This window comes from Procambarus clarkii, chromosome 21 (assembly GCF_040958095.1).
Source record: "Procambarus clarkii isolate CNS0578487 chromosome 21, FALCON_Pclarkii_2.0, whole genome shotgun sequence".
NCBI classification, from domain to species: domain Eukaryota; kingdom Metazoa; phylum Arthropoda; class Malacostraca; order Decapoda; family Cambaridae; genus Procambarus; species Procambarus clarkii.
Window position 1 is genome coordinate 32,771,774 of NC_091170.1, and position 17,609 is coordinate 32,789,382.

At 38.9% G+C, this 17,609-nt stretch overlaps 1 protein-coding gene across 1 annotated transcript in view; it reads left to right on the plus strand.

Annotated features, from left to right (window-relative positions):
- Positions 1–17,609, plus strand: part of LOC123760642 (DNA fragmentation factor-related protein 2) — a 76,954-nt gene that overhangs the window by 33,457 nt on the left and 25,888 nt on the right. The window contains exon 4 of the mRNA XM_069328650.1: positions 186–518. Coding sequence (XP_069184751.1) covers positions 186–518 — 333 coding nt within the window. The remainder of the gene's footprint in view (positions 1–185; positions 519–17,609) is intronic.

Sequence of the window (17,609 nt, forward strand, 5' to 3'; positions counted from 1 at the left end):
CGTGTGTTTTTGCACTTGGTAGTTCTGTGTTTTTTAGCTGATGGTTGTGTGTTATCCTGCTGGTGGTGATGTTATACAAATGTGTAACATTGGGTCTTGTGATCATCAGGCAGTGATTTTGCAGTACTTCACTGGAGAGCGTGGTACTCTGCCAAGTATATTGATACGTATCCGGTACATTGCAGGGTACTGTGATAAACCACGACAGCGAGCACAAGAGTTCCTACATGGGCACCGGTCCTGGGGCGGCGGCGGCAGTTGTGGGGCGCCTTTCTCGCCAGGGGTCGTCTGTGGACTCATCGCACTCAGCCACTGTGCATGTCCACACACCAGAGTGCTGTATGTATGGGCATCCACACACCCCACAGCCCCGCACCCGCGCCTCCCCCACCGGTGATCAGGCTGAGTGTGACTTCCACTGCTGCTCGCTGCATGAGGAGGGCGGTCGTATCCAGGCAAGTCGACACCATCTGCATCATCAGCAACACCATGTGCACCATCACCAGCCAGGGCAACAGGTGCACGAACAACAAATACAGCAGCAACAGTATCAGCAGCAGCAACAGTTGCAACAACAACAACAGTTGCAACAACAGCAATTTCAGCAACAACAGTTGCAACAGCAGCAGTTGCAGGAGCAGCAACAACAGCAGCGACAGCCGCAGCAGCGTCAGTCTGTCTGCCGTATTCATGAACAACCCTGCAACTGCTGTTGAGTCACACCACCCTCTAAATAATGCTGTGTTTGTATGAGCATATCTGGTAGAGAGCCAGCAGTCTCGGGTACTGCCGGCTTTCCATCAGCGTCTCATGCGCATCAGCGGTGGCAGCTCAGGCTAACATCCTTTGGGTTTTTCACTCCTACTCCTGCAGCCTGCCTTTGCTCAACACCTTAACACTTTACCATCATATTACTAAAATATGGCTTAGTTACTCTAGTTCAAAAATTTAAGGCAAAATGCCTTATTCACTGCCATACAACTTATTGATAGCGTTTAATATTAATACAACTAATATTAGGTCTTTGATGCTGGTTTGTGTGTCAGAACTGCCATTTTTAATTTTTGCCTACCACCATTTTTGCTGATAGAAATTTTTAAAGTTGCTTGATAAAAACAGATGATCAAAAGGCAAATCTAATTAACATAAACATAGAACAATCAAAAACATTAAAAGGATTTTACTCTATACATATGCTTTCATAGGCTACTGCATATACCATGCCGGCCAATTTGTTGCTAATGTATTGGTTACATGGCAACAAAGTTTTTGATACAGAACTACACTCATGAGTACTGCCATAAACTATCGGCGATAGTTTTCTGTACATATTAATCTGGCATTTTTGTATCACTTGATAATTTTAGATCAAATAACTAAATTTAGGCTATATATATACAGTATCTCATTTTGAAAGTCTAAAATTTTTCATAACTAAACTGCTAGAATAGATTGGGGTTTTACGTCTAGTCAAATCTTGTAAATTCCTTTCCATAAGTGCCACTTTAGAAGTAAATGATGCTGTAGATAGGTTATATGTTTGTATAGTTATTGTCATCATAATATTTATAATGAATTCTTATTGTTTACTGAAGTAATTTGCCCTTGACATTTTCAGCAAAAAAAAAGTGGTACAGTAATTAAGTTCCAATCTTAGATTCAAGTATATATATGCCTCTCGCATGCAGGACTTTTACTGATAAATTTGGTAAAAAGATTATACATAATTTAAATTTTAAATATTAGAGGTCTAGACAAAATGACATTTTCACATACTTGAACCACTTAACCTAATCTAAATAAGATCAGGAAGAAGGGAGGAGAGAAAACTGTAATGAACTCATTAACCCTTACACTGCCCCAGTCACTATCTGCGATTTCTTCCCCGTTCCAATCATCATATGCAATTTTTCCAATTTGGTTTGCTAATTATTTTTAGCAAAGTGTACTTCGATGTAGTACTGTACTTTTTATATAGCTTCATCATTTAAGGGGTTAAATAGAATAATTATAGAAATTTGTACATTATTTCCTGTGGCATGAGATGGCAAATTTACATAGCAGAGGATTCGTACTTATTAATTAATGTACTGTATTGTAAATAATAGTCCTTTGTTTAAATATCAGTATAGTAGTTAAGAACTTTTTCATCATGGTGCTGCTTATTGTTTTGAATTTACAAGATTTGACGAGGCAATGATAACATTTGGATGGTGAGGCTGTTATCATTAAGTATATTTTAAAAAGATAGCTGTATTATCATGAGGTGTTATGAATCAGTGTCCGAGATATCTGATCACTGCCCAGTGAGGAAGGCATTGCAGCTCAGCTCTTCTAGGAGATATAATAAGGCCGAGCCACTTGTTACTGGCCCTTGTTGATCTTCCTAAGATTGCTGAACTTGGTGACTTCCTCCACTATTTGACTGCCTCTTATACCTCTTAATATTGCATTATTCAGTGTTGCATTTTTGTAGTTTCTGAAAGGATTGGACAGTGAGCAGTAAAAGTTCTATGGAAAGTGCTTGTAAATTAAAATATAGCAACTAAATTCTAATTACTTCACTTAAAAAGCTGGCACTAGCTTGAATATGTGACATTTCATTAATAAGTCTCATAATATAATTGGCTTTACAGTATTTTTGTATGTATTAAACTTCTTCCATAACACTTTGTATGATTTAAGGTCTTTAAGAAAAAGTTGGTCTTCGAGTAGTTGTTTAATGCTCACTGTCTTACCCCATCATAGGACAAAGATTTTGTCCAACTGCCCCGAATAATTGCATGGCATTTTCCTTTTCTGTTCCCTGTAGGTTTTTAAAGTTGTTTTCCATTTATAAGCATCGTCTTATATTTAGTCTTGTTTTTTCTGTAGTGCAGTGCTATTTTTGTATCTACTGTAGCAAAATGCAGATTTTACATATTATTGTTCAGTACTGTCTTAATTAAACAACTTTTTCAAACCCTCCCCTCTGAGAATTTTGTTTCTCTTAGAAACTAAACTTTCACATTTTCAGATGAGTTTTCATTTATGAGTGTCTGAAGAATTGTGCCTGCCTTGGTCAGAATCCTTCTAGGCTGCTTAATAAAGCTTTTCATTTAGATAAAGTGCCAGATGGTAACCCCTTTCCCTCCATTTTGCATCTATGTTATACCTTACACACAGTATCCCTTGTTTAGTAATATAAAAATATTCTCCATATTTTTAATAGCAAGAAGTTGCACATTAGCATTATTTGACCCAAAAAGAATTACTTTCGGGGCAGATGGACCTCTTAGGTTGCTTTTAGCGTGGTGGCACAGTTCTGCTGGTGGAGAGTAAACAGCCAGGTCCCCCTTTTTTATGACTAATGTGGCAGTGTTTGGTGAACTCAATGTCATTAAAGATTCCTTACATATAAAAGGAAAGAGTGTTTGTATTTTATATGAGGTTTTGAAGGTCTTTTATACATAGAAGTGCAATAAGCTTCAGTTTGAGATGAGTGATTGTGAAAGTGGTGCAGCTTTTGAGTTCACAAGACCTTGCCAACAGTACAGTGATAAGGGAGACATATCCTCCTAACTCATGCAATACTAAATATATCCATTGCAAATGATTTTAGGCAACACTTAGAAGGATACATGCTCTTCCCCATCAGTTTAGCTGCCTGGGCTTTGGCAGATTTTGATTGGCTTGTAGTAACCCGTGTAGTGAAAAGTCGGAATTCAAGAAAATATCTTTAAGATCACCAGAATAGCTTAAAAATTCGTCTTCCTTCAGCTTGAGTTTATAAGTGAGCCACAGTCATTTTGTTTTAATAATCAATATATGTTGAATTCATGAAACACGAGTATTATGGTGGTCATCAAGTACTTCTTGAAACTGGGCTAAATGACTCTTGCAGCAAGCGGGTTTGGGCTTTTTGTCAGTTAGACATGTTTTAACATTGTTCAAGCAATGATGTAGAACCTTTAGCATTTAATACATATTATCTGAAATTTCTTAATGTTTGTTAAGTTTTGCTCTAACTTATAGTTTTGCTCTACCTCATAGTTCATAAAAAATTGAGAATGCATGCGCTATATCGCTCACATTCTTCAAACAATTTCATATTTTGGTTAGTAACAACCAGATTTATTACTCTTATTTTGCTTCAGGTGTTATTGTAGAGGAATTATTACAGTTATATTGGCTGAGTAACTTACTAAGCTTCTTCATATCACAAGGCACCATATTCTTCAATTGAAGTAGTTTTGTAATATATATCTCAGTGCTAGAGATGTTAATACTACCTCCTCCTTCATTAGTATGCCTTGTCCAGTGGATTCAGTTATAATTTAAAATTTATATCACACACACACACACACACACACACACACACACACACACACACACACACACACACACACACACACACACACACACACACAAACACACAAAACGAACCAGAGGACACAGATTCAAGTTAAGAGGTGCCAAAAAAATTAGAAAGTTTTCTTTTGCAAACAGAGTGGTAGACAGTTGGAACAAGCTAAGTGAGAAGGTGGTGGAGGCCAAAACCGTCAGTAGTTTCAGTGTTATATGACAAAGAGTGCTGGGAAGACGGGATACCCCGAGCGTAGCATTCATCCTGTAACTACATTTAGGTAATTACACACACACACACACACAAACACACAAAACGAACCAGAGGACACAGATTCAAGTTAAGAGGTGCCAAAAAAATTAGAAAGTTTTCTTTTGCAAACAGAGTGGTAGACAGTTGGAACAAGTTAAGTGAGAAGGTGGTGGAGGCCAAGACCGTCAGTAGTTTCAAAGCGTTATATGACAAAGAGTGCTGGGAAGACGGGACACCACGAGCGTAGCTCTCATCCTGTAACTACACTTAGGTAATTACACTTAGGTAATTACACACACACACACACAATGAGCCACAGAGATATTAGAAAGAACTTTTTTAGTGTCAGAGTGGTTGACAAATGGAATGCATTAGGAAGTGATGTGGTGGAGGCTGACTCTATACACAGTTTTAAGTGTAGATATGATAGAGCCCAATAGGCTCAGGAACCTGTACACCTGTTGATTGACAGTTGAGAGGCGGGACCAAAGAGCCAGAGCTCAACCCCCGCAAGCACAACTAGGTGAGTACACACACACACACACACACACACACACACACACACACACACACACACACACACACACTCTCTCACACTCACGATTTTTGTTAGGCCAAAGGTAGAATATGCTGTGGTTGTGTGGTGCCCATATCTTAAAAAGCACATCAACAAACTTGAAAAGGTGCAAAGACATGCTACGAAGTGGCTCCCAGAACTGAAGGGCAAGAGCTACGAGGAGAGGTTGGAAGCATTAAACATGCCAAAACTAGAAGACAGAAGAAAAAGAGGTGATATGATCACTACATACAAAATAGTAACAGGAATTGATAAAATCGACAGGGAAGATTTCCTGAGACCTGACACTTCAAGAACAAGAGGTCATAGATTTAAACTAGCTAAACACAGATGCCGAAGAAATATAAGAAAATTCACCTTCGCAAATAGAGTGGTAGACGGTTGGAATAAGTTAAGTGAGAAGGTGGTGGAGGCCAAGACCGTCAGTAGTTTCAAAGCGTTATATGACAAAGAGTGCTGGGAAGACGGGACACCACGAGCGTAGCTCTCATCCTGTAACTACACTTAGGTAATTACACTTTGGTAATTACACACACACACACACACACAAACACAAGCGAGAGCAGATAAAGATAGATCACGACTGTTGATAGTCGGGGACTTCAACTTAAAATCCATAGACTGGGAAGCATATGAAGCTAGAACAGGATTTTTGTACCTGTAGATTTGCAGACCTCATCCTGGAAACATTCTTGTATTAACATGTTAAATAAGCTACGAGGATGAGGGAAGGGGATGTTCCCTCCATGCTAGATTTGATATTTACCAGGAAGGAGGAAGAGATATTTGACATTCAGTACCTTCCTCCCTTGGGTAAAAGTAACCATGTCTTTTTGGGAGTAAAGTATGCAATGCGTTATAAAAAAAATAAGGAGGTTGAAGCAGTTGAAAAACCTGACTTCAGGAGAGTACATTATGGCGACCTTAGAAATTTTTTTAGTGAGTATAATTAGACAGACTTGTTGCTAGGCAAGGTAATAAATGAGGTGTATTTAAAGTTTTGTGAAATATATGATAAAGGCACAAAAACATTTATATCAAAACAGAGATGCAGAACTAGGAAACAAGATTGGTTCAACAGAAATTGTGAGAGGGCCAGAGACCAAAAGACACAAAAATGGAATCAATATAGGAAGAGGCCAAACCCCCAAACATACCAGTGATACGAAGTTGCGAGAAATAACAACACGGCAGTGAGGAGAGAGGTAGAAAGAAATTTTGAAAAAAGGGATTGCAGACAAATGTAAAACAGAACCAATTCTATTCTATAAATTCATAAACAACATATTGCAGGTAAAGGATAATATTCAGAGGTTGAAAATGAGAAATAGATTCACGGAAAATGAAAATGAAATGTGTGAAACATTAAACGAATAGTTCCAAAGTGTGTTTGTACAAAATGAAATCTTCAGGTGAACCAGACACAATAAGAATTCCAGAAAACAACATAGAGCACATAGAGATGTCTAGAGACGAAGTGGAAAGAATGCTCAAGGAGCTTAGTAAGAACAAAGCAGTTGGTTCAGATGGAGTTTCACCATGGGTTCTGAGAGAATGTGCACCTGAGCTCAGCATTCCACTTCAACTGATTTTTCAGGCATCCCTGTTTACAGGAGTTGTAGCTGATGTGTGAAAAAAGGCTAACATAGTTCCAATCTTCAAAAGTGGCAGCAGGGAAGACCCCCTTAATTATAGATCTGTATCATTGACAAGTGTCATAGTCAAAATATTAGAAAAAATAATTAAAACTAAATGGGTAAAACACCTGGAGAAAAACTATATAATATCAGACAGACAGTATGGTTTTCGATCTGGAAGATCGTGTGTAACGAACTTACTCAGTTTCTATGATCAAGCCACAGAGATTTTACAGGAAAGAGATGGTTGGGTTGACTGCATCTATCTGGACGTAAAAAAGGCTTTCGACAGAGTTCCACATAAGAGGTTGTTTTGGAAACTGGAACATATTGGAGGGGTGACAGGTAAGCTTCTAACATGGATGAAAAATTTCCTGACTGACAGAAAAATGAGGGCCGTAATCAGAGGCAATGTATCGGATTGGAGGAATGTCACGAGTGGTGTACCACAGGGTTCAGTTCTTGCACCGGTAATGTTCATTATTTACATAAACGATCTACCAGTTGGAATACAGAATTATATGAACATGTTTGCTGATGATGCTAAAATAATAGGGAAGATAAGAAACCTAGATGATTGTCATGTCCTTCAAGAAGACCTGGACAAAATAAGTATATGGAGCAACACTTGGCAAATGGAATTTAATGTGAATAAATGCCATGTTATGGAATGTGGAATTGGAGAACATAAACCCTACATAACCTATCCATTATGTGAGAAATGTTTAAAGAATTCTGACAAAGAAAGGGATCTAGGGGTGGTTCTAGATAGGAAACTGTTATCTGAGGACCACATTAAGAACATTGTGCGAGGAGCCTATGCTACACTTTCTTACTTCAGAATTGCTTTTAAATACATGGATGGAGATATACTAAAGAAATTGTTCACAACTTTTGTTAGACCAAAGCTGGAATATGCAGAGGTTGTATGGTGCCCATATCTTAAGAAGCACATCAACAAACTGGAAAAGATGCAACGAATACTAAAGAAATTGTTCACAACTTTTGATAGACCAAAGCCGGAATATGCAGATGTTGTATGGTGCCCATATCTTAAGAAGCACATCAACAAACTGGAAAAGATGCAACGACATGCCACTAAATGGCTCCCAGAACTGAAGGACAAGAGCTACGAGGAGAGGTTATCTTGAGATGATTTCGGGGCTTTTTTAGTTTCCTCGCGGCCCGGTCCTCGACCAGGCCTCCACTCCAGGAAGCAGCCCATGACAGCTGACTAACACCCAGGTATCTATTTTACTGCTAGGTAACATAGGGTGAAAGAAACTCTGCCCATTGTTTCTCGCCGGCATCTGGGATCAAACCCAGGATCACAAGTCCAGCGTGCTGTCCGCTCGGCCGACCGACTCCCTAGAGGCAGGTTAGAGGCATTAAATATGCAAACTAGAGGGGATATGTTCACTACATACAAAATAGTAACAAATCGATAAAATTGATACGGAAGAATTCCTGAAACCCGGAACATCGAGAACAAGAGGTCATAGATTTAAACTCACGAAACAAAGCTGCCGGAAAAATATAAGAAAATTCACTTTTGTAAATAGGGTGGTAGACGGTTGGAACAAGTTTGGTGAGAAGGTAGTGGAGGCCAATACCATCAGTAATTTCAAAGTGTTATATGACAGAGTGCTGGGGAGATGGGACACCACGAGCGTAGCTCTACACTTAGGTAATTACACAAACATAATAGTTATCTTTTGCAAACAGAATTGTAGAAGATTGAAACAAGTTAAGTGGTCTGGTGGATATTAATCCAAACCACTTCTTTAAAAAGTCAAATATAATGCATACAAGGTGCAACAGCCTCAAGCTCAACAAGCCACAATGTACGACTGAAAACAGGAGTTGCTTTTTCATCCTTAGGGTTATAAACTCATGGAGCCACCTACCTGCCAAAGCCATAAATGTCAAGGATGACTTCAGTTCAAGATCCAGTTTGAAAAAATCCTCATGAATAATGGAGGAAGGGAACTTTTGACAGGCCACTGACTTTCTCTCACCATCAAGACCACTAGAGAGATTGTGGACCTCGGGTAAATTTAGGTAAATATGATAAAACAGTTCTGGGAAGATGGGATACCATTCGGATAGGTCTTATTTTGTAATTACACACACAGAATGACCATGTCCTATTAGAAATTAAATATGCCATTCAATATACCTAGAAGAGGTTGGTGAAAGTGAAATAGAGAATCTCAAGAAAAGTTTGACTTCAAAGTAGAGAACTACTTGGGGAACTAAATAAATTTGGTAATAGATTTGATTAGACAAAGATGTAAATAAGATATATACAAATATTTTGTATTTTTTATTTATATGTAATGAAGGCACCCAAAAATATTTACCAAATCAGATATTTAAATTATACATGTTCAACAGAAATTAAGTGAGGGCTAGTGACCAATTGTAAAGAAATTGAATCAGTATAAGAAGAGGCCTAACCTACAAACATATCAGCAATAGAAACAAGCATGAAACAACTACACAAAGGCGAGAAGAAAAGGAGGGAAGAAACTTTGACAAAGAGATCATGGAAAAATGCAAATTTAAACCCACCCCCCTATTCTATTATTTCATTAACCCTTCCATTGTGATTAACATGCCTGGATGTTTTTGTGTATTCTGGGCTGTGTGCAGCTGACATCTCTGGATGTTTTAATATGTGAGGAAACTAGAGAGCAATTCAACAGATGTAAGCCCTTCAATGGCCAGAGGTCACTTGGGACAGGGTAGCCATGTATTGAAAGATTATTGAAGCACTCGGTGCTCACAAAACCACTCTGCAATGAATATTTTGCCTCTTGCTGTGGGAGATACTTCCCTACTGCCCCATGATCCTAGTATCTCCTGAAACAGGATATTTATTGATTATTTAATGATATTACAGGTAGCAATTTTTTAATTTCAATAATAGTAATAGGGTCTCCCTGAATGAACTTGTAAAAATAGTGAACACGTTAACGATTGTTGAATGGCAGTAAACACTGTCATTGAATTGCGAGTTTACAGCTGCAGTGTTGTCCATATGAGCGCATGCAGCACTGCAGCCGTTTAGCAACTATTTTTTTCATTATCTAAATGCTGTTTTCTATTATAAATTTTAATAAAATAATTACATTTTTTAAGTAAATGTTTTGTAGGGTAGGGGGGAGAAAGGGAAGTCACTAAGAAAAACATTTACATGAAAAGCTGAAAAAAAAAATTGCACTATTTTCCCATAATCTTTCAATTTTTTTATTTGAATTGTTTTTCTTTCATATGTGACTTATAGAAGTAAAACTCACTTTTTATACTCCAACATGCAAATTATAGAAGATAAATTTTCTTATGGCTTGTTATATTTTTTTAAACCATAGTGTGACCTCGATTATCCAGTCTACTTGTATGTCAAAAACTGGACAAAGTAGCGTATTAAAGAAAAAATCATGCAAAATAATTAGGACTAAGTAAGTCTGGCTATGAGGAAGATTTAGGCATGTTTCCACAACACTGCTTAATTTGTAACTTTTCTGAAATTTCTTCATTGGTTCGTGCACTAATAAGAATCTACCTTTCCAATCTTTCACTTTTTGTAAGGTGAGGTAGCATGAATAAGTTCGCTTGGCCCAAAAAATTATGAAAAGATTACCTCCCAGACAACATTTTGTAATGTTGACCAAACCACACTAGAAATCGAAGAGATGACAATGTTTCGGTCCGTCCTGGACCATTATCAAGTAGATTGTGATGAGATGAGGGAGGCATAGGCATTATGTAAGGCAAGAGAGGTGAGGAGATAGAAATCTTGGAGGAAGATAAGAGCAAGGCAAAAGGTATGGAAGGCAAGGTGTAATAATAGGAGAAAGAATGGGAACGTGAGAGAAACAAGAGAAAGAAAAAGAAAAATGAAGGGTAGGCTTATGTTAGGTCATGTTTGTTAGAAAGATTAAAACATTTGAGTATGTACTGTGAAAGGGAAGAGTCAACAGCAACAAAGCCAGTACTAAGGTTCGTATTGGGTAGGTTGTGTAGGTATCTTGGGTTGGTTGTGTAGATATCTTGGGTAGGTTGTGTATCAGAGCTGATGTGACAAGACGGCGTCTGTGAAGAGCAGAGGCAGGAAAGATTATTTTAGAGGATGACCAATCAATAATATGACCAAATCCCTGACATGACAAAAGAGAGCATTGTTACTGTCTGCAGACTTAACATTTCTTTTTGTGTACTTTTGTGAAGACTAAAGAAGTGTTCTTGTGTTCGTTTGGTAACACAAATGAAGTGTTCAGTCTGCAGACACTAACAATGCTCTCTTCTGTCATGTTAGGGATTCTGGTCATCCTATTGATTGGTCTTCCGCTAAAATAATCTTTCCTGCCTCTGCTCTTCACAGACACCATCTTGACAAATCGGCTCTGATACACAACCTACCCAACGTGAACCTTAGTCCTGGCTTTGCTGCTGTTGACTCTTCCCCTTCACAGTACATACTCAAATGTTCTAACCTTTTTAACAAACGTGACCTAACATAAGCCTACCCTTCATTTTTTTTTATTTTTCTTTCTCTTGTTTCTCTCACGTTCCCATTCTTACTCCTATTATTACACCCTATATGGAAGGTACGGAAGGTACCTTCCGTACCTTTTGCCTTGCTCTTACCTTCCACTAAGATTTCTGTCTCCTCACCTCTCTTGCCTTACTTATTGCCCTTGCCTCCCTCGTCTTATTACAATCGACTTGATAATGGTCCAGGATGGACCGAAATGTCGTCATCTCTTCAATTTCTAGTGTGTGGTTTGGTCAACATTTTTCAACCACGTTATTGTGACTTTTCATTTGCAACATTTTGTAATCATCTGTACAGCGTGGACAAAAGCACTCCCTCACTTATTAAATATGATGCAAGTTTGCGATTGTTTATTGCTCCTGACATTAGAAAACCATGAGTTTATTATATTTTTTACTATACAATAAAATAAGGCAAATGGGTTGAAATACCCAAGTGAGGGAGGTAGAAATGTGAGGATGGCTGGTTAATCCTTTGTCAGTGGCACCATTTTTTCAGTCCTATTCCTATGAGGTTCAAAATGCAATAAAAAAATTGTATTTTTAAATTTGCATTTCTTACTACATGTCTAGTAAAAAATGCCCTTTCCACCTGTGCAGGTTAAAATATTTAGTTGTGAAGTAAATTAAAAACTAAACATAAGTCAAGCAGTGAATGTAATAAAATGCACATTTCTGGTAGGGCCTTCTTGCATTTCCCAGAGAATCACCAGTCTAACCATGCCTTGGGGAAATACATCAGGCCTCTGAGACCCACCCTTGCCTACTGAGAACCAGGACCAGAATCTGGCCTCTCTACAGGGTGAGGGAAGATTGGGGATCAGAGATTCACCTAAAATCAAGAAAAACAAGATAGTGACAATTCAACCTCCTGTTGTAGGGTAATTTTTGTTTTCTTTTGGGAGGGGAGGGGCATGCCAGCTGTCTGTTCTCACTTTCATGCTCTGCAGTTCTTTGCAGCTTCCTTAGCTTATTTGGACTTTTCCCCTGCCCTTCTCTGTATTTTTTATCGCTCACTTTTGGTGTTTTGTCTGTTATTTTACAGTACATATATGCTGTAATTAAAAGGAAACACTCTTCATATTTACCATTAGCCATTATTGGAATTAAAATGGTGATCCAATTTTTGAACATGTCATTCCTGAACTATTATTTTGAGGTTTCCATGAACCACCAGCTTCTGCCTAAATCAGTCACTAAATTTTTTTTATCAAGCATACAAAGCCATCCATGAAGAAAATTGATTGATGGTCATTGCTTTTATATTTGTTTACTTATTTCTACACAAAAAAACTCTAGTAACTTGTTATATTTCCTTCATGGTTACAGTATATTTTTCATAATTATATCTTCAGCATTATCACTAGAGTACAGTATTTGAAATTCACAAGAGGAGGAAGTGCTTGGGCAAACTCCATAAATAAATTTAAATTCTGGATGGTCATCATTGTAATTCAAGAATTACCTCTAAGTAATAGTGATATCCAGATACTGGAGGTAATTTGGATTTCAATTGTCAGTAACAGAAAGGGTATTAGGCTTATTGAGGTCCTTTTGTGCCAGTGACTGACCTCTCCTGGTATGCAACCCACAACAGCTGCCTATCTCCTAGGTACACATTTACTGCTAGGTAAATAAAGGTATCAAAGATATGAAAGAACATGCCCAAATTTTTTCCTTACCCAGAAAAAAAATTCAGGTATGAGCTGACTGCTGACCACTGGACTACTGTTGTCTTGCTCTTGTATCCAGTCTTAAGCATCTGCTCGAGAGACTGTGTCTCCAGTCTGTCATGCTCAAGTACAACATTTGTTTTGATTGGTTTTGGTGACTCCGATGTAACAGTGGATTTATTATGATAATCACCCCCATAAACATAAGGTTTCCCAGCGTCAAGAAAACGGTCAATTTAAAGTGTCTCCTAACCTACCAGAGAACCCAAAATAGAAAACAGAACAGTATATCACTTTTATGAGCTGTTTCCATTTTCTAGTATGTACGACAATTTCTGGCGGGAGCCCCTTCGGCTACCCGGAACTAACCGGGCTGATATAAATGTATTAGACCCCTGGCATCAGTCAATGCACATGGACTTCTAGTCCTACCGGGGACCACGAGCCAGAACCTGGCCCTTTCAGAAAGGCACGAGGAGCAATGGGCTATAGAAACCCCCGTGTGGTTGGAAGCATTCTTTGTCTGCCATCGACCGGGTCAGGTCGATGGCAGACAAAGCACCCCAAAAACAAACCATTATTCTGGTTAAAATATTGCTGCTGAAAGCTGAACTAGTGGACAGAACTCCCCAAATGAAAACAAGCAAACGATCATGATGTCACCACGTCAACTTGCCACTGTCTGCACAACCCCCCTCCCCAAAGGGGAAAGGGGGGAGCCCCCAAGACTCCCATGTCGGCTATCTACACCCTGGTTCTGTTGCTGATGTGAACTGGCAAGGTCGTGCGCCTCTGGCTCCTTTTTTCCAGTTCTGTGCCTTGTGGTGTGGTCCTGTCCACTAGGTGGTGCACAAGCCAGGAGTAATTTCACAAGTATTCAGGCTGCATGCACCTAGGGTCCTCTTCCCTAGGTGCCCTGTAAGTACTGCCCTTTGGGCTTGGGGCCAATTTCCACAAATCACCTGGGGGTCTACCTCTGCACTGTCTTTTGCTGCTTGGTGATTGACCGCCCATGGAGTCAGCTGTGGTGTTTCATGCATCATTGTTTGCCTCTGGGTAGGGGTAGTTTCATCACTGGTTGGGGCACAGGGTACTGTGCAGTTAGTTGTCACTTCTCATAGCGGCTGGCTCTGTTCTGCCTGAGCACGTTGTCCTCTTGCAGGGTTTTTCTTTTCTTTTGTTTTCCTGCCTGGTGGGGGTCTGGCCCTTGGTTTTGGTCACCCTCACTTATATCTCGGTGGTCCTCCACTAGACCCCCGTAAGTGTATACATCCAGGGAAGTCAACTTTAGCAGTTTGTTTGGTATTCTTGGGCCCCGGTTAGCAGTACCCTGCCTGGGTTTTCCTTAGTGAGATAGGCGACTAAGTGCCTTGGGAAACCCCATGGGGGGTCTCTTTGGTCCGATGGATGTGACCCCCTGGATCCCCTCTCGCTTTCAGCGAGTTTGAAGGATGTTGTGTCCCCTTGTCTCAGGGTGACAATCACCAGTTGTGCCTCCGTCATGCTGCCTGTTGGGTTGGTGACACCTTCGATCCGGAGTCTTGCGAGTGGTGTTGCTTGCATGTTCTCCAGTTTCCCCTGGCTACAGATCTTGATATTTGGGTGCAGGCAGCTTGGGTGTTGCATGCTTGTTTTAGGTTTTTGCAGCACGCTAGGTTGGTTGCTACCCCAAATGCCCCGAGACTGCCCCGTTTTGGATGTAGGGACCCTGACTTGGGGGTGTTAGTTGCTTCGACTTTGGCTCAGTCCATGCCCCCTTGTCCTTTCCCTCCCCCTCCTGTTTCTGACTCCAAAGCATCTGAGGGTTTTGGAGTCGGGCAGGGTTTAGTTGGTGTTGAGACTCGGGCGGTTTTGGGGGAAGTCCCTTCCGGTGTGGCCACGGAGTTTTAATGCATTCTTCTGATAATTGCTTATTTATTTTGTTCATAGCAAAAGAGAATTAGTTACCTGTACAAATTGTTAAACAAGCTATAGATTAAAGTTCTATGGTGAACATTAAAACATATAATAGAGGTATTACCACCATCCCAAAACTTGTTCAAGGTACACTGTATCGCAGCAGAGCCATATAAAAGTGTTACAGTAAAGAGAAAGACATAGCATTAAGTATAAGAGAAACAAAGAAAAGTTAATGAACATAAAGTTGTGGGAATAGTAGAAAGCTTCAATATATAATACTAGCTAACTACAGGTAATCAGAAAAGTATGAGAAGAGGAACGATTGTACCATATAGGTGATAGTGACTGGTGCTAAACTGATTAATATTCAATATTATTCAATATTAATATTCAGATATTCAAAATTATATGAAACATTGTTGTTTCCTCATTTTCAATTATGGGTTGGGTATCAATTCTTCAGCCATGTTATTGTGACTCATTGTCAGTATATGGAATTGTTTGCAGACAATGCTAAGATACTTGCAGGATAAGAGACCTTTATGCCGTTAAATATTACTCTGAAAAAATTTGTGCATTGAATTATTTGAGAGTCACAGTAGTACAGATGAGTTTGTTTTTGACTCACAATTGGAAATTCTGGCTTCAAGTTCTGGGCAGGACAGAATGGTTGGGTGTGTTTTGTGCCTCTAATGCCTCTTTTCACCTAGTAGTAAGTAGGTATCCAGGAGTTAGTCAGCTTGTTGTGGGGTTGCATCCTGGGAAGTGTCAGTAGTTCAACATTGGGGGGACCTTAATATAAACCTAACATGTATATATACGCTGGCTGCCCCGACGAAATGAATTATTATATTATAAAATTATAAATGGCTCTTGGAATTGTTGGAATTGAATGTAGACAAATGAGATGTGAAGGAGTTTGATCTAAGAAGGACCAGGCTCCACATTGTTTATATATTAGTGCTAAGACACTACAAAACACAGTATAGGAACACAATGCAGAGGTGATAATTGACAGTTAGATGTTGGTTATGCTTAGAACACTATTCTTTGGATGTGTGTGCCATAAGTTGAGACACAGTGTTGGTGTGGTTTCCCTACCTCAAAAAATATAGCACAAATAAGAAAAGGTTAAATGACATGAAGGTAAATGAATCCTGGATCTTAAAAATATGAATTAAGAGGAGAGATTAATAGTGCTAAACATGCTGACACAAGAAGATATGGAATGATATGAGTACCACATTTATAGTTGTGAAGGGCAAGGATATTATTGTTAAGGAGGATTTCTTGCAGCCCTCAGAACAAGAAGATTCTTGTAGAAAAAAAAGCAAAATAGGACCCGAAAAATAGTGCAGAAGTTTTTATTTGCATGCCAAGTAGTAAACAGATGACAAAGCATACACAAGAGGGTTACGTATACAACCAGTGGTAGCTTGAAAACTTTTTATGACAAAGAATGTAAAAAGGATGCAGGGCACAACAAGCTAAGCACTTATTCTGTAACTTTAATTAGACAATTAAACACATATACACACACACACACACACACTTGTTCATAAATGTACATTAAATAACCTTTCATTTAACCCTCATGGGAGTAAAGGAGGGTTGAAAAGTATTGATGAACTTGAATACCTGGACAGATTGCTGTTACATTGTGCAGTGTTTAATTTTTTAATTCTTGCTGCAATACAAATTACAATGTAGCGTTTACTTTGTTTAGATTCCCTTACTTTGATTTAGATTTGCCAAAACACAAGCTGAACTACATATTATTTTATACATACAGTGGACACTTCGTTTACAAATTTAATTAGTTCCAAGAGACGGTTCGTACACCGAACATTTGTAAACTGAAACGAATTTTCCCATAAGAAATAATGTAAATTGAATTAATAAGGAACACACCCAAAAATATTAACTTAAAAATACATTTTATACAGAACATTACTCCTATTTTTTACTATACAGGTACTTTATCTTTATTGAGGACTTTTGTTGGCTTATGGAAGACAGTGAGAGGGGCATGGGGGGAGGAGGTGAGGTGTTAGTGTTTGGAATGAGAGTCCCCTTCCATTATAACATAAGGCACTGATGATATTTCTGGGGAACTCTCGCTCCTATGTTTTACAGGCATACCACTAGGACCTGGTTGTGGATCACTGCTTGCTTGTCTTATTAAGAATCTGTCTAAAGACACTTGTTTTTCCCTACATATTAATAGTTATCTGTAGTGAGACATCACATTGTCATTAAAAAGGTTAATGCAACAGCCTGCTACAGCTTTATCTGGGTGAGTTTTTTTAGCAAAACTTTGCAGTTCTTCCCATACTGCACACAATTTCTTAATGAGGAAGGGATATTCTCTCTACTGCCCCTACTGACAACTATTTTCTTAGGTTAAACTTTACCACTGACTTTCTAGGAACCCTATGACATGATATATAATAAGAACTTTTATGTTCAGAAACCAATAAAGGAGAAAAACAATGAAGTTCTTTACAAAGAATTCAAGCGTAGTTGTCACTAGGTGGGATACACTGGTAAACTGAGCGTGCCTCGCCCCACGCCCAGCAGTATCCATGCACTCGTAGACCCGTACACATATCAACAAACTCGTAATCCAAGCCAAACCTTGTACACCGAGTCAAATTTTACGAGGA